This window comes from Marmota marmota, unplaced genomic scaffold, assembly GCF_001458135.2.
Source record: "Marmota marmota marmota unplaced genomic scaffold, marMar, whole genome shotgun sequence".
NCBI lineage: Eukaryota > Metazoa > Chordata > Mammalia > Rodentia > Sciuridae > Marmota > Marmota marmota.
Genome location: NW_026000037.1, coordinates 47370544 through 47394126, shown reverse-complemented (window position 1 = coordinate 47394126; position 23583 = coordinate 47370544). Strand labels below are relative to the sequence as shown.

At 36.4% G+C, this 23583-nt stretch overlaps 1 protein-coding gene across 1 annotated transcript in view; it reads left to right on the top strand.

Annotated features, from left to right (window-relative positions):
* Positions 1-23583, top strand: part of Ly75 (lymphocyte antigen 75) — a 131017-nt gene that overhangs the window by 98916 nt on the left and 8518 nt on the right. The window contains exons 34-36 of the mRNA XM_048811964.1: positions 15847-15957; positions 21778-21894; positions 22736-22909. Coding sequence (XP_048667921.1) covers positions 15847-15957; positions 21778-21894; positions 22736-22909 — 402 coding nt within the window. The remainder of the gene's footprint in view (positions 1-15846; positions 15958-21777; positions 21895-22735; positions 22910-23583) is intronic.

Below are 23583 nucleotides of genomic sequence, written 5' to 3'. Positions count from 1 at the left end.
GGTCATCCCCCTATTCGCCTCTCGGGATTCCGTGGGTCTCCAGAGAGCGCCCTGAAGGGAGGTGGCGGAGAACGTGAGGGCTCCTTCCCCAGTGCCTACAACCTCAGTTCAGACCCCACTCCGCGGGGAGGGCCTCCGGAGGGACCCCGCCCCACACCCCGCAACCAGGCTGATTGGCCGGAGAGCGGAGGGACTCAGATCTAGTCCCCCGACCTGAGTAGTTTCAGGCACATTTGGGTCATTGAGAAGAGAGAATGTTGGCAGCTGAGATTTTCCCCAGCTAGTGCGCAGCGTGGGTAGGGGTGCTGGGAGGGAGTAGGCCCTCTTTAGCAGGAGCCAGTTGTTTGTCCAATTGCTTGGTGCTCAAGTTTTTGAAACAGGAAAAGGGTTCAGCCAAATAACCCCTGGATCGAAGAGGGAGGTGAACATGCAAGAGTTGTATTCCACTTAAGTCGTGATTTTAAAAACAATCATCAACAACAAAAACAACAAAAACTTTGCGGCAGACACAGGTACTTACCTAGAATTCTAACTACTCCAGGCTGAGGCAGGAGAATCCGAGGCCCGCCTCCGCAAGTTAGCAAGACCTGCCTGGTCTCAAAATAAAAAGGGACTGGGATGTAACTTAATGGTAAAGAGCTTGCCTAGCATGCGTGAGTCCCTGGGTTTGATCCCCAGTACCACACACAAAATAAATAATAAAATATTTGATCTGCTGTTGTGCAAGTGACATGTGAAAAATTACACGATTAGTCATTTCCAAAATGAGTCCTGAAGAAAATAGACAATTCCATTGAATATGTGTCTTAAACAAATTTTCTACACAGGGATGTTAAAAATATGTTTATGGGGAACCTCTGGGGAAGACTTTCATCCAAAAACACTATTGATTTAACAGTTCCAGGAATTACACAGCAAAATAAACAAGAACTAAATGCTTGCATTGGCTTGAACAAAAGGATTATGCAAGAGATCCCCCCCACACACACCAATTTCACTGCCTTTTTTATAACTTCCTATTAAGTCTGCTGACAGGCAGGAATATTTTAAAGGCCCTCAGAGATGGAAGTGGCAGCAGAGTAAGCAGCTAGAACTTGCTTACAAATTCAAAGCTCCTCTCCTGAAAGCTTTTGTGGACCAGCATTTATGACCAGTTATGCTATCTGCTACCTATTGGAGGAGCAGAGCAAGATGTGCCAGTTTTCACAGTTCAGCCCATACACCTTATTTTGTCTAAGTCAGGCTGGACTGGAGATTCTGTGAAGGCTGATCTGTTTCTGAATCCTCCTTATGCATAGCACATCCTCCTTATGTTCATCCTCCTGAGCCAGTCACATCTGAACTCCATTGAACGCCACCCTCTGCAGTGCCATACATTTGTACTTTAGTCAAAAAAAAAAAAAAAGAAAAAAAAAATATATATATATATATAGAGAGAGAGAGAGAGAGAGGGAGAGAGAGAGAGAGAGAGAGAGAGAGAGAGAGAGAGATTTTGAAAGAGAATCAGTTTCCAGATATTTTGGTATCTTTCCTTTTCAGAGAAGCTGTTTTGACCAGCAATAGAAAACAAACTTTTCTTTGGCAAGTTATGGTCTTTTCCTTTTATAAGTCTAGTGTGGATAAATAGAGTTTTCGAGAGCTTTAGAAGAAAGAAGTGCATGTTGAATAATTTCATGCTATTAATCAGCTTCTCTCAGGCAGTTTTAAAGATTAATCTAGAAAAAGTATGAGCTTTGCCCTTGTTACCCAACTTAACTGCACTTCAGTAACACGGAAATAATACCTATTTCATAGGGCTGTTATGAGCACTAGTGAGAACTCTGTGGATGGTGCTTATTAACATGGTCAACTTGATTTCCTTCCCTTTGCTAATTTCATCCAAATGGCAGGGTAATTATTGCAACTGGAAAACATCATGTGAGTTCTACTCCATGTTGGATGTTTATGGTTTCTGAGCACATTCACATTCATTATAATGTTGTAAGGCTGAATAACTGGGATGCTTTTCATCATAGTATCTCACAAATCTATCCAGACAAGATCAGGAATTATATTTGACTTAGAATGGCTTAGAACTAAGTATCCAAAGAACTTGTCAAAGTCATCACAGAGTTAGCTGAATGACAACATCTTAACAGAAAATCTCTTACAATATTAAAGTTTAAATGTAATGTTGAAATAGAAATCATTGTTATTCTTATCGGTTATTTATTTAGTGAAGGAATCTTATGTTGTTCTAAGTTATTATCTTAAAAGTCACAATGAGATGTAGCTCAGTGGTAGAGCACTTGCCTAGCATGTGTGAGAGCCTACATTTGCTCCCTAGCACTCAAAACAAAAACAAAAACACAGTGGACCAGACATTCAGTTTCTAAGTAAAGTTATGATATGTCTTTTAAAAGCTCTATAATGGATTTTTCATGTAGTATATGATCAGCATATGTTTTTTTGGTCAGTGATTCCCATGAATGGCATGGGACAAGTGAATATAAATTTTTGTTGGTATTTTTGTTTTTGTTTTTGTGCTAGGGATGAAACCCAGGGCCTTAAATAGGCAAGCAAGTGCTGTACCTCTGAACTACATCCAAAGCTTTGTGTCAGAAGCTAGATTTCTCATTTTGAATTGCCATGACTTTAAAACTAGATGAGTTGGCTCTGCCTCTCTCCCTAACGTCATCTCTTACATTACAACACTTCCTGACATTCACTCTGTTTAGCCACACTGACCTTCTGGGAACACTGACACCTCTGGTCCTTTTGCACAGAATATTTCCCACTTGTCCTTGGCATGGCTGCCCGTTCTTCATCATTCAGATCTCTGTTCATGTCACCTCCTAAGCCCTTCCATAAACACCATATTTTTCTGTTCCATCTCCATGTTGTAACTAAAGCACTTTCAAATGCATTTTGTTTATTCATCTGTCCTCTTGCCTGTTACTTTTCTTACTAGAATGAAGATCCAGAACAGCAGGGATTTAGTGTCCTGTGGATTTCTGTTTTGATTTGTGTCTTCGTGCTTTATTCTAATTAATAATAAAATAGTCAAAAATTGTGGTGAATGGTTTAAAAGTAGAGGATAACTGGATTATACTTTCTTTCAAATTATGTTACCTCTGCAATGAACTCATCTCATAATTGAATTAAAAGCATTAAATCGTCTTAATCTATCAATGCCACATTTTCTGACCCTTCTAGGTAGCACAGTTGTTTCAGGGGAGCTTCTCTCAGATTAAACATTAGAATATTTTTGTAAGTTTTGAAATGTTAATATTTTTCTTCCAATAAAAATGTGAATTTAAGGACTGGGGACGTGGCTCAAGAGGTAGCGCGCTCGCCTGGCATGCACGGAGCACTGGGTTCAATCCTCAACACCACATAAAAATAAAATAAAGATATTGTGTCCACCTAAAACTAAAATAAATAAATAAATATCAAAAAATGTGAATTTAATTTAAGTATTATTTTAAGACTTCTTTCATTGTTGAGAGCTTTTAAGAATTTGCTTATATGCTGAAAATCACGTGTTGAAATAGTTTTCTTCCACAGTTTTTTATTGTACATGTAAAGTATTTTATTGATTTGGTGATTGGTTTTTTAGATTTTGAGAGCAAACCTTGAGACTGAATCTGTGAGAGCAGATCAGTAATGCCCAGTGAGAAAGGTACAGATGAACACTGGCCACCTCTTCTATGAAAGAGTATCATGGCAGCTCTTCTGCAAAGTGAGGGGAGAAGATGGAGGTGGGAATCTTGGAAGCTAGGCTGGGAAGAGAGATGCTGAAAAGGGAAGGGGTATCAGAATAGCTCAACTCCCTTGGGATTCACGCAGACCTTGCAGCTGAGAGCACAGCCACAGGACCTCTGGATTACTCAGGGACTTGGAACAGCCACTCATTCACAATAAATCCAAATAGCCCCTCCTCTTCTGTCCTGCCAAGCTGTCCTTATGAAGATAAGTGGCTGCAATTCTCTTTCTCTTTTCTTTTTTGGTACCAGGTATTGAACCCATGGGTGCTTAACCACTGAGCTAAATTCCCAGCCCTTTTTATTATTATTATTTATTTTGAGACAGGTCTTGCTAAGTGAGGCTGGCTTTGAACTTGTGATCCTGCGCCTCACCCTCCCAAGCTGCTGGAATTACAGGTGTGCACCACCACACCTGGCTACAGTTCTCTCTTAATAGCAGAGGAGCAAAGGTCTTTTTATTGAGAAAGAAAGAGAAGAACATCTTTATTTTATCTATGTTAATATTTAGAACAAGCATGTTCCAAGGACTGCTTCCTCTTGTGCTGTGCCAGGCTGTTTAAAAAATCAATAAAAACAAAACAAAAAATAGCTTATAAGGAAACAGAATTTTAGTAGATTTGACTGGTTATGCAAAATTTCCTTGGGATATGACATTTTATTCTTTTAGCACAGATAATTTTAGGCAGAGGATCTATATGGAAATTTTTAGAATTAAATATAACTTAAATTTTTCATCAGATTCCTAAGTTTCTGTACATATTTTTTAAAAATATATTTTGTTTTAATTGTAGTTGGACAAAATATATTTATTTTATTTTTATGTGGTGCTGAGGATCAAACTCAGTGTCCTGCACGTGCTAGGCAAGCGCTCTACCACTGAGCCACAACCCCAGCCCCATCTGTACACATTAAATTAATAGAGGGGATTATAAAATTATAAAATCCCTAAAGAGTCATTTAGGTCATTATTAACAACCACCTATCTTTCAGGATAGCTGTTATAAAATAAGACCAATAGAAAACCACTTTGTGGAGAGCTTTTTGGGCAGGTCTTTAATTATAACAGAATTAGAGCAAAAATACTTAGCATTGAAGATAACTTACTTAGGTTAGCCTTCTGCTCATGAGGTGCATGAACCTCAACAACTGTCCTCACAGGAGTTTTCCAGCCTCCGTTTTTGTTTTTTTTTTTTGGTACTGGGGATTGAACTCAGGGGCATTCGACCGCTGATCCATATCCCCAGCCCTATTTTGTATTTTATTTAGAGACAGGGTCTCACTGAATTGCTTAGTGCCTCAAAGCAACTAAGGTTGCTGAAGCTGGCTTTGAACTCATGATTCTCCTGTCTCAGACTCCCAAGCCACTGGGATTACAGGCGTGCCCCACAGTGCCTGGCTCCTGCCTCTTTTTAACACTGTTCTTCTCAAAATAAATATATATCTCGAGTAATGCCTAAGGCTTGTTTCTGGGCTCACACTCTGACCTAAGTATTCATTGTTGAATTAACTGGAGTTATAGCTAATGCTGGAATGAGCCTATGAAGGCAATTAAAAGTTTTGGGGGAAGGCAATAATCTCTTTTCTGTGTACAGCTTTTTTTTTTTTCTTTCAGACTTATCACATATGATTTCATTATTCCTCAATTATCTTTGAATAACTAGCTATCATTGTCATCATCACTTTGTCCCATCTCAGGGGCCTGATTTTTGCTCTTCTATCTAACCTACATCTCCATATGACTTTTTCTTTCAGCTTCTTCAGATCTTTGTATTCTTTATAATGTGATCTTTTCTAGACACTGTTGTAAAATTGCAACCCAGACCCCTACCACCACACTCAGGATCTTTTTTTTTTAATATTTATTTTTTAGTTGTAGATGGACACAATATCTTTATTTTATTTTATGTGGTGCTGAGAATCAAACCCAGGGCCTCACATGTGCTAGAAGAGAGCTCTACCGCTGAGCCACAACCCCAGCCCCACACTTAGGATCTTGCTTCTGTGTCTTTTCTTTTTTTCTCTTTCTCCTTAGTACTTAATCTGTGGCTGCCAGCCTCTAAGATGGCCCTCAAAGATTCTTACCTCTTCATACTCATATATGTGTGTAGCCCACTTCAACATTATATAGGGCTTACTTGTATAACTGTAATAGTTTAATTTTATGTGTAAACTTGATTGGGCTACAGGATGCCTAGATAACATATCTCAATGCATCTGTGAGAATGTCTCTGGAGAAGATTAGTACTACCCTTATCAATGTGGGCAGGCCTCATCCTATTGAGGATCCAGATAAAACAAAAATTGCCCCTCTGCTAGAACTGAGACATCCATCTTCTGCCTTCAGATATCATATAGACATCTCTGGTTCTTGGGCTTTTAGATTCCAACAATATCCCCCACCATTCTCAGGCCTCAGACTAGGACTGAATTACACCACCAGCTTTCCTGGTTCTCCAGCCTGCCATATGTATCTGTCATATATATATCTACATCTCTCTTTCTCTCTCTTTTATTGGTTTTGTTTCCCTGGAAAACCTTAATACAAGAACCGATAGGATATTACAGAAATCCTGAATTATATAAGGCATTGCACTTGTACCTTGCTCTCTGAATTACTGAGTCTGGAAGAAGCTGTATCATGAGGATCCTCTAGCACCCCTGTGGAGAAATCACCTAGTGAGGAACTGAGGCCTCCTACCCATAGCCAGACGAGCTCACCATCTATATGAGTGATCTTTCTTGAGGCTGATCTTCCAGCTACAATTTAGTGTTCAGATGACTACAGCCTTTGGCAACACCTTTTTTAAAAAACATTTTTTTGTAGTTGTAGATGAACAGCATGCCTTTATTTATTTTTATGTGGTGCTGAAAATCCAACCTAGTGCCTTACACATTCTAGGCAAGCACTCTGCCTCTGAGATCCAGCCTTAGCCCCTCTTGCCAACATCTTGACTGCAACTTTATGAAAAACCCCAAGCCAGAGTCACCCAACTAAGTATCTGCTTCAGAATTCTTGACTCAGAGACTGTGAGATATGTTTCTTGCTAGGCTTGGTGGCACATGCCTGTAATCCGAACAACTCAAGAGGCTGAGACAGGAGGATTGCAAGTTAGAGACCAGCCCCCAGTTCGATACCTGCCCCCAGCAACTTTGTGAGAACCTGTCTCAAAATAAAAAACGAAAAAGACTGGGGGTGTGGCTCAGTGGTTAAGTGCCTCTAGGTTCAATTCCCAGTGAGAGAGAGAGAGAGAGAGAGAGAGAGAATGAATATCTCTTGTTTTTTGTTATCATTGTTTTTTTTTTCTTTTTTTTTTATTTGAGGTATTGGTGATTGATCCTAAGGGTACTCAACCACAGAGCTACATTCCCAGCACTTTTTATTTTTAATTATGAGACGAGGTCTCACTAAGTTGCCTTGGCTATTCTTGAATTTGAGATTCTCCTGCTTTAGTCTTCTGAGTAGCTGGGATTACAGGTATGCATCACTGTACCTGCTATGTTTCTTGCTTTGAATTGCTGATTTGTTACTAGCAATAGATTGTTAATACACTTCTGTGTGCGTGTGTGTGCATGCGCATGTGCCAGAGATTAAACACAGGGCCTCATGCATTCTAGGCAAGTGCTCTACCCCTGAGCCACATCCCCAGCCCTAACCCATTATTTTACTTATTCATCTTGCTTTTATGTATCTGCTTCAATTAGAATATAAGCTACATAAGGGCAGGAATTTTTTCCTTTTTAGTTCACTGTGGAATCCCTGGCACCCAGAATATCTTTCTCACTACCACCCAGAGAGGTACTGTTATCCCCTTTTTAAAAATAAAGGGCGTAGTAAGGTTAAATAACATACCCAAGATCATGCCGTCCAAACCAGACTTTTCCCCAAGCCTCACGTGCACCACCTGCACTGTCCCACTTCTATGCATGTTCAAGATAGCAGCATAAGCTGGATGTGGTGGTGTATCTCTGCAATGCCAAGGCTGGGGCAGGAGAATCACAAGTTCAAGGACAGCTTTGAAAGTAGGACAATAGTAACTAATGAGCGTACTAATGAGGTAATGGTCTCTGCTGTCATGCAGTTAACAATAAAATTGGAGAAACAGGATAAGTATCAGACAACTACTATATAGAGCAGGATTTGATGAGTGCCCTAGGATGTATACTGGCTCTCAAAGGGTAGCACAATTCCTTTTCCAAGAAGAATGACTATTTGTGGTTCTCATGTATAAGTACCTATGGTTTGTGCCCTACTAGGTGTACAACCCTAGCCACAACCAATCAAAATAAGGCTAATTTCTTAAATTAAAAGCAGACTACTCTAAGCTAGGCAGGCAGCCCAAGAGGGGACTTGGTATAAGAACTTTTAAGAGAGCTGGGCACAGCAACACGCACATGTAATCCCATCAACTCAGGAGACTGAGATAGGAGGATGACAAGTTTGAGGCCTTTAGCAACTTAGCAAGACCCTACTTCAAATATGAAAAAATAAAAAGGGCTGAGGATGTAGTTCAGCGGTAAAATGCTCCTGGCTTCAATCCCCAGTACCAAATCAAACAAACAACCCCCCCCCCCAAACCTAAGAAGCTTGTTTGCTGAGATAGTGTCCTATTACAATAAATCTCGATCATCAGGGGTAACCTGAACATATATTTAGTCCTTGTAATCAGAAAAGCCTTCTTTTTGTTTTTTAAATTTTTTTTAGTTGTAGATGGACACAATACCTTATTTTATTTATTCATTTTTATGTGGTGCTGAGACTTGAATCCAATGCCTCATACATGCTAGGCAAACACTCTACCACTGAGCCACATTCCCAACCCCCAGAAAAGGCTTCTTATTCAAAGTGTAATGAAAAGTTCTATAGTAGTTCAGAATAATCAGAGGTATGAGGAGGGCAAGGGTTGGACACTTTATGGAGAATTGACACATGAGCTTCCACTGAAATAAGCATATACTTTAACCAGTATATTAGAGGTCATTTTAATTCATAAAGTATAAGAACTACAATTATACAAAGAAGTCATTTGTTTTGCTTGATTTGGGCTTTGATTATATTTCTGTGTACTAATAATTAGAAATGCGTTATTTCACATAAACAGTATTTTAAACGTTCTTCATTTTTATATATTCTAGAGGTACTTGTTATCAGCAGAAAACACTATCTGTAGTTTTGACTAGAAATAACATTAGGGAGCACTTCTCAACCTGTGTTAGAATGTCCAATGACTTATAAAGATGCTCAGGTGTCATTAAACATGCTAAAAGGATATATTTCCATTTCAATTTTCTTTAATTCCACAAGGCTAAGGAAAAAAAGAGCAGCAGGAGGGATCAAAATAAACTAGGATAAGGGGGCGGGGAGAGAAATAATAAATAATAAAAGCTTACAATTCAGAGAGCCACCATTATGACTTTCAGTTTGAGTTTCATTCTGGAAGTGACTGCTTGTTTTCTCTGTCATGACCTAATATGTCACATTCTATGGTGGCATGGAGAAAGAGGGAGGGAGAATCCTGTCTTTATATTTTTGTTCACTCATGCAACAAGTATTTGTATAGTTCTTATGAGATGCCTGTCTGTGATATTTATGGCATTCCTTCTGTCTGGACTTTTTCCTTTTGGCATGGAAACTCCCATCTATCCTGTGAGATTTAGCTCAAATATTGCCCACTTTTTGAAACATTCTCTTATTCTAAAAGTTATACACTCCTTCCTCTCTAGTCTTATAATATCTATCATATCTTTTCATACCTTTTATGTATATCCATCTTACTCTTTCATCAGACTGACCACTTTTAGGACATATCTCCTCTTTAATGCGCTGAGCGTTCTGTCTTAGCAACATGTAGGAGTTATTCAGCAAATGTTTGTTGGATGGATGGTGGATAGATAGAGATGAACGATTATTGACAACTTGTTGAAAAGTGTAAGAGGGAATTCTGCTTCTGGTTATAATGTAATGGGAATTAAATATACTTGCTATGAACAATTAGGAAATCTGGATAAAATTCCATGAGAATCCTGTGTGCAGACCTCAGATAGTTCCTAAGTCAGTTCACTTCCAACATTCTGTGTAACTTTTCCCATTAGGAGAACTGCCAATTTAAACAGCTAAAAGCAGGGCAATTTCAGACATTCTAATGGCATTGAGACAAAAATTTTGAGTTTCAATCCACCAAAAAAGAGAGACTCTAGTTAATATCCAGGTTTTTATTTGGAATCCACAAACTCTCAACACTTCCTCAGGTCAGCTCAGTCCCTGATTGTATTCCAGTGATCTCTGCTACTCAGATAGCTACCAGAATCCATCCTAGAGGAGAAAACATCATTTAGAGGCACTACATTTTATCTTACACAGTGTATGGCATTTGATGTAAAACTACCAGGCACAACAAGAAACAGGCCCAAGGGGCAAAGGACAGAGAGGGTTTAGAGGGATAGAGGACAGGTGACCTAGAAATTGTGTTATCCAAAATAGACTTCTATGATAAGTTCAAGAATATAGGTGATAAGATTGAGAATTTTACCAGAGACCCAGAATCTATATAAATATAAACAAAAAAGCTGGGCACAGTGGTGCATGCCTATAATACCAGAGACTTAGGAGGCTGAGGCAGGAGGATTGCAAGTTCAAAGCCAGCCTCAACAATCTAGTAAGATCCTGTCTCAAAATTTTAAAAAATTAAAACAAATAAACAAGGGCAGGGGATGTGGCTCAGTAAAATGCCTCTGGGTTCAATCCCCAATATAAATAAGTAAATAAATAAATTGACAGTTCTATAACTGAAAAGTCACTGGCATCATGAGCTCAGTAGATGGTTTAACAGCATCAACAACCAAATTTACCTTTGTCTTCAGGTTATAAATGAAGAATAGGTTAGCAACTACCCCTTAGTCCTGATTATATTATGGACAGCCCAAAGTATTAAAAATGTATAAGAAAAATAGAGGGAGTCCAAAAGGGATATATGGTACATAGTGAGAAGTCTAATATATATGTAGCTTGAGTCCCAGAAAGACAAGAGAGAGAGAATAAGCAGAAGCTTTATTTGAAAGGATAATAGCCAAGGACTTTTCTAAAGTGACCAATGAAAATAAGCCACAGAGTCAAGAAATGCATTGAATTCTTTGTAGGATTAAAACATTAAGAAGTAGGCATATCAGTATAAAACTGCTAAAATCCAAAAACAAATAAAATCTTGAAAGCAGCAGGGGTGAGTTGGGAAGAACAATGAGGAAGGGGACATTATTGGCCAAACAGCAACAATGACATTGATAGTTGACTGCTCAATAGAAATGATAAAAGCCCAAAACAAGAAAACTACATCTTAAATAAAAGATCAGCTGCTATTTCTAGAATTCTATATTTGCAAAAATAACCTTTAAGCATGAAGGCAGTATAAAGACATTTATAGAATTTCATGAATTGAGGGAGTTCCCAAAAAAAAAAAAAAAGAAGAAACACCAAAGAGATTTCTTCAAATGAATGGAAAATTATCCCACTCAGTAATGAAGAGATGCAAGAAGGCACAAAGAGTAACAGAGAGAGCAAATAAAGCTAAAGGAACACTGACCATGCAAAACAGTAATAAAACAGTAACACAAAGGAAGGGAGGTCATAGAAATTAAAATATTGTGTGATCCTAGCATTGTCCAGCAAGTGGTAAAAGTCTTAATTTATTTTAGGTGCTAAAAGGTCAAAGTTGTACATTGTAATTTTCAAGTTATTCACTACAGAAGAAAATCAAAGAATATATATTTAATAAGAAATGGAAAAAATATGTAAAACTATTTAATAATCCAAAAAGAAGACAGGAAAAAAAAGAAGAAAAAAGGAGACATTTTATAAACATTTGTTTATAAAGATATACCAAATAGATGGTATATAGACATTCAGATTCATCAGCAACTTATAAAATATGAATGGAAATCCTTCAATTAAAAGATAAGGATTATCAAACTGGATTTTTAAAATATGACTTACTCTTATAGGAATGGCAGTTACATTTGGAAAAGCATTTGGCAGTATCTGCCAAAGCTGGACACATGCATACTTGATGTGTCTGTTGTACTGGTATAATGGAATACCACAGATGGAGTAATTCATAAAAAACAAAAATGTATTTTCTCACAGTTCTGAAGACTGAGAAGTCCAAGATCAAGATGCTGGCATCTGTGAGGGTTTCTTGTGGTGTCATCCCATAACAGAAGGCAAAAATACAAGAGTTGGGGACTGGATGGCAAACTTACTCTTTTATGAGGAAACTACTCACTTGATAACCCACTCTTGCAGCACTAATCCATTCATAAGGACACAGCCATCATGACCTAGTCACCTCTTATAAGTCTCACCCTTTAATACTATCATAATGTCAGTTAAATTTTGACCTGAGTTTTGGAAAGGACGTTCAAACTATAGTACCCAACAATTTACTCCAGAAATACACTCATGAGAAAGCATGCATAGAATGCTCATAAGGTCATTACTTGTAATAACCATAAACTAGAAACTGTCTAAATATTCATCAACAAAAGAATAAATTCATACAGTGATATAGTAGAAATGATACAATGATTGACGTACACACTACAGCATAAATAAATCTTGTAAAAGTAATGTCTATCAATGCTGACTCATAATGGGGATGGGGGGAGCATGGGAGGAATGGAGGAACTTTAGATAGAGCAAAGAGGAGGGAGGGAAAGAAAGGGGGCAAAGGGATAGGAATGACGGTAGAATGAGTTAGATATGATTGTCCTAAGTACATGCATGAAGACATGAATGGTGTGAAAATACTTTGTGTACAATCAGTGACTTGAAAAATTGTGCTCTATATGTGTAATATGAAGTGAATTGCATTCTGTCATCATGTATAACAAATTAGAATAAATAAAAAATTTAATAAAAAAGTATTGTCTATCAGAAGAAGCCAGACACAAAAGTGTACCAACATGTATAATTTCATTACTATAAAATTCTAAAACCAGCAAAACTAATCTATGGTATTAGAAGTTAGGTTGATTACTTTTGGAAGGGTTAATGTATTGTTTAATTTTGCTGATGATTGTATGGGTATGTTTTATGAAAATTCATGAAGCTGTGTATTTATGGTTTGTGTGTTGTATGCATGTTGCATTTCAATAAAAAGTACAGCGATATTGGGGGCTGGGATTGTGGCTCAGCAGTAGAGTGCTCGTCTAGCATGGGTGGGACCCGGGTTCGATCCTCAGCACCACATAAAAATAAAGGCATTGTGTTCTGTCCATCTATACCTAAAAAAATAAATATTAAAAAAAGTACATCAATAAAGTATTGAGAATTGACAGCAAGGTCAGTTCAGTTATATTTTAGAATATGTTATATTTTAGAATATAGCACGTTTCATGTCACAGTGAATCAAGTTGAAGATGATCAAGAGATGATAAGCCATAGAGGTGAAGATGAGGATTCATTAATCAGTAAGTATTTAAAGTCCCTGTTATAGTCCAAGAGCTATTTGAGGTGTTAGGGATCCAAAAATTAATTAAGACTTAGTCTGTGTTTTCAGTGTAGTCACATTCTAGGAGAGAAAGATACCAGTTATAAAACTGGATGAATGATTATGGTTGCCAAAACTAAAATAAAATTTTTTTTATAGATGCACACAATACCTTTATTTATTTGTTTATTTATTTATTTATTTATATGTGGTGCTGAGGATTGAACCTAGTGCCTCACACATGCTAAGCAAGTGCTCTACCACTGAGCTACAACCCCAGGCCCCCCAAAGCTACATATTTTGACCACTTTCCCTGTATTATACATTGTGCTGTGCAATTTTGCAGCACCTTAGCTAATGTTCACTATAACAATCCAATGAAGTAGATATTTATCCCTTACCTTCCTAAGGAAATACAGAAAAAAAGATAAGCTATCCAAGGTACAACCACCAAGATAAAAACTCCTCTGTCCTGAATTCAAGGTTTTGTTCTTTCTGATACCCTATGCTGCCATAAGATGGTGGCTTAAGAGAGAAAGATCTGTGTGGTGAAATTGCAAGGGAAAGTTGAAATAAATTCCAGTGATGATGTCTTGGGAAAGGTGGTATAGACAGATGACCTGTACCTCTGAAGATGAACAGAGAATAATATTTGATGGCCTGGGAGGAGATTTAAAGAAATAAAAGTTTCTCACCTGAGTAAAGCCCAGGCTTTCAGAGGCAGAGGCAAAATGTGTACAGTAGACCTGAGATGGCCAAGTGCTCTTACTCAGGAAAGGGATTGAAGGGTCTAGCTGCTCCATAACAGTTTTTTAACCAAATGCCTTGGTTTCAGGCCCTCTGAACCTACCTCCTACAATAGTGTCTGGTATGTCCTAAATATTTCTGGGTTTTCTTCTTTGTATCTTAGGATAATACTGTACATTTAATTTTATAGCCAGCTTTTTTTCCTAATGTTTCATTATGAGAATTCTCTCAAAGAAAAGGTCTTGTTGCCAAAATGTCCTCTCCAATTATCTTTAAGCCACCATAGGGAGAGCGTTTTAGATTCTTGCCAGATTTCAAGCCAAGGTCGATACATGTATAATGTAAGTGCTTATAAAACAGCAGGAAGGAACACCATCTGCATAAAAATAAAATAAATAAACGGTGTCTTGGGACACTTATCCTCATCCTAGTACATCTTGGGTGGTTTAACTTTTAAATAAGATATCATGCAGCCAGCAAAAGTTCACATCTTATGAATTTGAATATATTTATTTATTTTGGGGATAATTTTAAGTAGTCCATCCTTTTAGGTTATTTGTCCAATTGATACGTGAGTGACCTAAATTAACAATGGCTTACTTCTCTCTCATTACAATAGAGTGTGATATGACAGCTTCACCTACAACCCAACCATCTTGTTGCTTTGTTTTCCTAGGGTGTTTCCTTTGGTCACATAATTAAAGGTGGCTAATACAATTTAGCAAGTGGGGAAATAAATGTGATATGAGGAGCACACTCTTGCCTTTGAAGGGAGGACCTGTGTGTTGAACATTTCACTTGTGTTTGCTTATTATCCAGAAGTTACTAGAAGACTGGGAAATAATCTATCTTGGTCGTATGTTCTCTGGGCTGTAAGAAACTGAGATCAAATATTGGGAACAACCAATGGCCTCTGGAATATTCTGAGCTCAGTAAAATCAAGTGTTGAATTTAGGCTAAGGTGTCTGGTAAGTTCTGATCTCTGTAATAAGGCTTGTTTCCACTCTTTTATATAAAAAAAAAAATCATAGTATGCACAGAACTTGAAAATAAAACTATATAGGAAAAAATCTTTGTGATTTTAAATAAACTGGAGAGAATATAGAAATATAGTGCTTTGTGCTCATTTATTCACTAGAATTAAGGAATTCCATTCCTTCTTCCAGTTTTAGTGAAATTAAGCTCTTTCAGGCTTACTTTTACTTACAATGCTAACTAGTGACATTCTAGAACCTGGGCATAAAGATATACATCATCATGGTGAACAAAAAGAGACCAAGGTAGAGATAGTTGAAGATGTTCTTCCACCCTACAGGAATAGCAAAAAGATATGACTGTTTCCTAGAACTAGCAAAGAATGTGATTTGATGAAGTATTAAATTAAGAACATTCATAATGATGTTGATCTTGTTTTCCTGTGCAATACTAAATGTCTGAATATTCATAATCCTGCCACTTGTTCTCTGTTCTTAGAGGTATAATTTGAACAAAGGGATTTTGTAAAGCTCTTAAGACTTTTGAAATTGTGATTACACATTGCAAAGATAACCTTTAAAGAGAATCCTGTAATTCTAACTGGTTGTCTTCCTTGAGACTTTGTTGCCTTGGTAATAATGCTGCAATTTACATGTCTGAATTGCTAAACAATCTTAAGACTTGTAAATTTGCTCTGTCAAGTCAGAAGAGAATCAGTGACACACTTCTCTATCCCCACATGTATAATGAAGAGAAACAAATTTTAACAAATATTTAACAAGGGAAATTGCCTTTGTGTGTGTGAAAATTAAATATCTAATATTCTTATCTTCAGGAATTCATGTTAAATCTTATTATTTAACAGCATTTTTCTTTTTTCTTTTTTTTTTTTTTCATAGACTGCCCTTCATCTGCCTGGGTTCAGTTCAAAGACAGCTGTTACATTTTTCTTGAAGAAGCCATCAAAGTTGAGAGTATAGAGGATGTCAGAAATCAGTGTACTGACCATGGTAAGTGGCTTTTCCCCCCCCCTCTCACAAATTAGCAGCATTCACTAATATGTTTCAAAAGTGATGTTATCATACTTTTCTCTGGGTTCTTAGAATTAATGTCCAATTCTTCTTCTACAACATGCAAGCCACAGGTAGTAGAATTTAATGTAATCCTTGATTTAGAAGACAATACTTGGATGATACTGTCCGTAATAGTGACAGAATCTTAGCAACGTCAGAGTCTATGCAATGTGTGTACCTTGAGCCACGCATTGTACTTCAGCACTTCATATTTCACTTGGCTTTAATTATCACAACAAACCTATCAAGCAGTTTATTATCTTTCTTTTATTAAGTTTAGTTATTTGTTTAAGGCCACACAGGCATGGACTTGGACATTGCTGGTGCTCCCTCTCACAGAGGATTGCCTTCCCTACCCAGGATCTGTCTTCGCTACTGTCTTCAAAGATGGCTGTCAATAACTCCTTTTCTCCCCCTTCGCCCATATAGTATGAGCAATCTATTTGCCCTCCCTTTGAATTTAGGTTGGTCTTTTTGACTTGCTTTAACCAATTAAATGCAGCTCGTGTGGTATCCTGGACCTTTAAAGCCAGGCTTTAAGAGGACTAGTAGATTCCTCTGAAAGCTAAGAGAATAAAGTGATTCAAAAAGAAGATAAGCAGCTGTGTCAAACGTGGCTGATAATTAAGTAGGATGGGAATGAGGAAGTGGCCACTGGATACAATCATGTGAATGTCATTAGAATTTGGATTGTAGAAATCTCTATGGAGTGTTTGAAACAAAATACTGAGTGAAGTGGGTTTAAGAAAACACAGGAAGAAAGGAATAGGGGAAAACTAGTACAAATAACATCTCTTGCTGAAAATGCAAGAGTAATAGAGCAAAAGTATCTGAAGGGGGATGATGATATATGATATATGGCAAGAGCTAGCCTCCAGGTAGAAATAGCATCAATTGGGCTGGGGTTGTGGCTCAGTGGCAGAGCACTTGCCTAGCACATGTGAGGCACTGGGTTCGGTCCTCAGCACCACATAAAAATAAATAAATATATAAAATAAAGGCATTGTGTCTATCTACAACTAAAAATTTTTTAAAAAAGGAAATAGCATCAATTTATCTAAATACATAGGTTTAACCTACAATTCAAAGACAGCATCAACTTATTGTAAAAACAGGATTCCTGAAGCAAAGTTAATGTTTTTTGTTTTTGCTTTTTAAAGAGAGAGAGAGAGAATTTTTTTAAATATTTATTTTTCAGTTTTTGGCGGACACAACATCATTGTTTGTATGTGGTGCTGAGGATCGAACCCAGGCCGCACGCATGCCAGGCGAGCGCGCTACCACTTGAGCCACATCCCCAGCCCCAAAGTTAATGTTTGACACACAATACCTTGGCAAATTGTCTTCCCTGAATTTCATTTTCATAATTTGTAAATGAGTTAAAATTATCATCAAGGTCTGTTGGGATTTAGGCTTAAAATTCTTCATCACTTTTTTATTCTATTTCAAAACTACTGTTGCAGGCATGCAGTGTGGGCAAAAGTCAGATTACATAAGCTCACGAAGTAAGTCTGTGGTAAAGAAGAGTTAAGATAAAAGGGCTGTTTTTCAGTTAGAATATATATTCAATTAGGGCTAGAGTTGTGGTTCAATGGTAGAGTGCTTGCCTAGCACATGTGAGGCACTGGGTTCCATCCTGAGCACCACATAAAAATAAAGGTATTATATCCATTTACAATTATTTTTAAAAATTTTAAAAAATACACTCAATTTCACATTGTGATATATTTCAGACTTTAAAAAATGCTTTTGTTTTTTGAGTCAGGATCTTGCTATGTTGTCCAGGCTGGCTTTGAACTTGAGATTCTTTAGTCAACCTCTCCAGTAGCAGGGACTACAGGTACATATTACTGCACCAGGCAAAATATTTTTCTTTTTTCATGGTGCTGAGGACTGAATCGAGGACCATGCATATGCAAACCATACACTCTACTTTTGACTATATCCTCAGCCCTGTTTTTTTTTTTTTTTTTGGTTGTAGATGGACACAATACCTTTATTTAATTTATTGATTTTTATGTGGTATTGAGGATCGAACTCAGAGCCTCACATGTGCTAGGCAAGCACTCTACCACTGAGCTACAACCCCAGTCCCAACTTTTCCCCCCACCTGGGAACTGGGGATCGAATCCAGGGCTTTGCAGATGCTTTGCCACTGAGTGACATCTCAGCCCTCCCAGCCCTAGTTTTTAAAGGTGTGCTTGGAGTGGAGGCAATTCATGTTTTTGGATTTTGGCAGTCATTAGCTCAAACTAAAGCTATGCTGTAAGAAAGCATCTTTTTCAACTAAAATATAGCTTGTGACTTGAGAGTCCTTGGGTCTTACTAAAGATAGTTTTTATTACTGTATAAAATCTACTCTCTACTATTTATGTGTTTTCTTAGGCATAATCACAACTCCAGCATTTAGAAGTGTCCTCCCCCTAAAAAACCAATTTCTAACAACTCACTAATATAACATTTTGGAGGCCTATCAATTGTATTAAAGATACTTTAATTAAAATCATATTCATTTATTATATAATGAATGAAAACAGTTTTTAATTCACATAGTTAAAACATTATTTTCCCTTAGAAAATTCTTACCTATCAAATGGTGTGCAGCATAAGCTCTTAGAAAAAAGGACAAAATTTCCAACGTGCCAATATTATTTTACTTCAAGGCAGCTGAATAAAATAATAGCAATTTGGCTGGTCTTACAAGATTTTTTAAAATGAAGTTTCCTCTCTAACTACTTTGTCTTTTTTAAAAAAAATATTTATTTTCTAGTTTTCGGCGGACACAATATCTTTGTTTGTATGTGGTGCTGAGGATCGAACCCGGGCCGCATGCCAGGCGAGCGCACTACCGCTTGAGCCACATCCCCAGCCCCACTACTTTGTCTTTTTAAAAAACAATTTCTATTAGCTATATAGACATTAGTATGTATTTCAATAACAAGTTATATTGAGGCTGAGAGTCAAGAAAGCATGTTCTATATCCTTATTAGCTTGTATGAACTACAAAATCAAAGTTTGTCAGCATTAACATTTGTCTCAGTTAAGTAACTGTTGACTATACAGAAGCAAAATGAATGTGTTGATTTACTTCCTCTATGACTCAAATGTAGTCCAGTCATAATAATTTTTTAGCAAACTAAGCAAAACTAAATTAAATATTGAATAATGGGCTAGGGTTGTGGCTCAGTGGTACAATGCTTGGATAGCATGTTATGAGGCACGGGGTTCAATTCTTAGCACTACATAAAAATAAATAAATAAAATAAAGGTATTGCGTCCACCTACAATAAAAGCATTAAAAACAAAACAAAACAAACAAACAAAAATAAACCACTGAGGGTTGTGTGTTTTTTAGAAATATTTTTTAGTTCTAGGTTGTCACAATTTTTATTTTATTTTTATGTGGTGTTGAGAATCAAACCCAGTGCCTCACACATGCTGGGTGAGCGTACTACCACTTGAGCCACATCCCCAGCCCAAGGGTTGTGTGTTTTTTGTTTCTTCCTTTCTTTTTTAAGTTGTAGGAATTGAATCCAGGGCCTTGTACATGCTAGGCAAGTACTCTCCCAGTGAACTATATGCCCAGCTCTGTAGCCTGAGTTTTGATTGCTATATTTAGAAGTCCATTAACTAGTTATAGTAGCTATTTAGGAATATTGCATAGTATATACAGATCTTTTCATAAAATGTCTTATATCTAAATAAAACTGTCTTTTTCTCTACTTAAACATTTATAAATTCAGGGGATTAAATGTGGCTTAGTGATAGAATCTAGCATGCATAAGGCCTTTGATTTTTTAAAAGTTCTTCATACATGGCTAAAATTCCTTCTGTTTTTTTCATAATCCTATACATTTTCTTCTACTCTGGAAATACCCATTTCATAGATGAATCAGACAGCTAGCTAAATTTAGTCAGTATTACTGTCACATATTTTTAACATGGTAGTGTTTTGTTTAGAACAGCAGAGTAGATCAACATGAATTGTTTTTTCCTCTGCTATGTATAAAGAAGAAAAAGCTTATTACTAGAAATATTTACATTTGGAAAGTCTTCACAGTCATACAAAATCATTTTTTTTTTGTAGTTGTAGATGGACAGCATGCCTGTATTTGCTTATTTTTGTATGTGGTGCTAAGGATCAAATACCAGTGCCTCACACATAGTAGGCAAGCACTCTGCCACTGAGCCCCAGCCCCACCCCAGCCCCCAAAATAATTTCTTAAACTTACCATTGGGAGTATAGAAAATGAATCACTTGTTACGTTTTGGGCTACAGATAGCTACATTTATACTATTCCCAGTGCTTTGTGCTACTTTACTCAATGTGCTAATTTTCTTTCTTTTCTAATATTACTCATTTAGAAAATAATTGTGAAAAGCTAAAATATTTTATTTTACAACATTTACCTTTATAACAAATTATATATATTTTCAGTCTTTCCTTTTGGTCATATGAGCTACATATCATTAGTCATAAAAAAGAATTAAAGAGCCAAATTATATCTCAGTAGGTAGTGTCACTGGTAATGCATTCAGCACAGCATTTATTCTGCCACTTAAGAAAATGAAAATGTGTCTTATTTGCCTGACATACTAATTTAATTATATACGACATTTAATTAGGTTATAGTGTAAAAAAAAATCCTTAAAGTTTATTAAAGGCTGCCACAAGGTCAAAGAAAAGAATAAAAACCATCATCTCTGGATACTTAAACCTAAACTATCACCTAGTTAAATATTTCTCTTTAGGATTTTTCTTGAGTGGTGTTTTGGTCACATTTTAGCAGTAAGTACTAGGGTAAAACAGGTTAAAAGTCTATGTGACATTTAACAGACATGTGATAGGAGCTAGAGCTGATAAAAAGTTATCAAGTTTTTAAAAGGTGAACTGACTCAAAGAATCTTGCTGAATTCTGTGGACTAAAGTATTAAGTATTTTAAATTGTCAGTCTCATTTTTTCTTTTAAAAGTTTTTCATACTTAAATAAGAGATGATCATGTACATGAAAATTAAAAACAAAATCAAAATCACCCTAAACTGCACCACTCTGAGGTACTTAATTGTTAACATTTTGGTAACTATGCTTCTGGACTAGGGAAACTATCCTAGATTATTTCCAATTTAATTGTGCCTGTGATTTGTGAAAACAAATTTGGGTATTGTTGAACATGTGACTTTGCCTATATGTTTAAGAGCCAATGACTACCTTAGCATATATTGATTAAAGATTGCTGGGTTAAAGAATATACTTATTTTAAGGCTTTTGGCTTATATCACCAAATTGTCTCCAAAAAGTTGATGCTTTTACTCTACTGCTTTTAGTTCTTATTTTCTACAATAAAAGCCAGAAATGTTTAATTAGCTAATATGGAATTCTGCTTATTTTTTTTTTTTCGTATTTTAGAAGCAAGATGAGTTTTCACGTTTCTTGTGTTACGTTTTTCTTTGGGAAGGCAAATTGTCTTTTTAACAGTCTGAGATCTATTTTTCCCCTATTAAGGTGTTTGCCATTTTATTTCATATTCATAATAGAGCTATAGGTTGTCTGGTTTCTGATTTTCCTCTTTAACAATATGTTTTGATTTGGGTCCTCATAGTTTTCTGTTGTCCTGTAGTTAAATTTATTGTCCCCTGCCCCAAAGCCCTCTTATAAAAGATGTAAAGGTGAAACAAATAAAGCTCATAATTTTTTATACCTCATGTAATTTTCACTGATTCTTGAGCATGCTCTCCCCTCTTTAAAATAATTTCAGGAGCAGACATGATAAGCATACATAATGAAGAAGAAAATGCTTTTATACTGAATACTTTGAAAAAGCAATGGAAAGGCCCAGATGATATCCTCCTAGGCATGTTTTATGACACAGATGGTAAGTGTGACTGTTTTTCTGTTTGTAGAGCTTAGGGCATTTTGATTCTTCAGTTTTATAGATCAAGTTGATGTTTCCTGGGGCATCCAGGTATTGCATTTCCAGTGTGCACCTAGGACTTGTACCATACATAGCTTTCCCCTAAGTAGCTTGATGTGTTTGACAAATGAGATAAGTTGATTCTCTTGTCTGGATTAAAATGTTTCTAGGCTCAGTATTTTTGTAATATGGCACAGTCATAAAACATTGGTGTTAGCAGTTAATAGGATAAGGTTAGAGTAAATGATCTGTATGTTATATAATGTAAATGTGTATTTTGTCACTACAGAAAACTAGAAGGGACATATTTAAGCATTTTCTTTTTTAATTTATTTTTTAGTTATATTTTACTTTATGTGGTGCTGAGGATCTAACCCAGTGCCTCACACATGCTAGGTGAGAGCGTTCTACCTCTGAGTCACAACTGCAGCCCTATTTAAGCATTTTCAAAAGAAATTACTAAGGTTAATAATATTTAAACTTAAAAATAATTTTCCCATGAAAATATCTTTCCTTACAAAAATGGGATCTTTTTCTGAAATCACTTAATATTTTTTTTTTTTTTTTTGGTGTTGGAGATTGAACCCAGGGCCTTATGCATGCAAGGCAAGCACTCTACCAACTGAGTTATATCCCCAACCCAATAAATACCTTTTACTGATGTGGCTGCAGAGAGAATATATTCCTCCTTCTAACTTTAATCCAAAAAATTGAAAACCAAAAATCAAGTACATACCTTTCCACCTTGGCTCTAACACATTTTAAAACTGTCATGATGTTGAAAATGTTCCTTAATTGACAGATGCAAGTTTCAAGTGGTTTGATAGTTCAAATATGACATTTGATAAGTGGGAAGACCAAGAAGATGCTGAGGATCTAGTTGACACCTGTGGTTTTCTGCACACCAAGACAGGTGAATGGAAAAAAGGAAATTGTGAAGTTTCTTCTGTGGAAGGAACACTTTGTAAAGCAGCTAGTAAGTATGACTGAATGTCTTTTTTCCATTTTAAGAGGGATGTGAAAAGTAAGGCTGGTTTCAAACATTTTTTTTTTCCATGAGATTAGCTTTTCTTATTAAATAAATGGAGTAAGAATTCAGAATATAGTAGGGTAGTTTGTTTTTAAGTCTCCTGGAAATTAAATATGTAATTGTCTTACATTTCACAGGCAGGGCCAGATCATGCACACCAGGCATAATTTAATTCTATCTGCTTAAAGTTTCCAAGAGATCAAAAATATGGTTTCTTTTTTGTTCAATATGTATTTTTTAGTTGTAGTTGGACACAGTACCTTTATTTTTTTTTTTTTACTTATTTTTATGTGGTGCTGAGGATCAAACCAAGGGCCTTGAACATGCTAGGCGAGTGCTCTACCGCCGAGCCACAACCTCAGCCCTCAAATATCTTGTTTTTCAAAAGAATTACCAAAAGATTTTGGTGTATGATTTGATTGAGCAGCAGTGGTATAGAGTAAGTTTGTATAATCCCAGAATTCTAATGTAACTTTACAGAGAATTAGATTCTTTACAAGAAGTAACATCCTTCATTTAGGCAAACAGAAATGACATTATAGTTCATGATATATTTTAGATTAAAATAATAAATTTTCTTCTGATTTATTAAAATGAATTTTAGTGAACAAAACTATCCC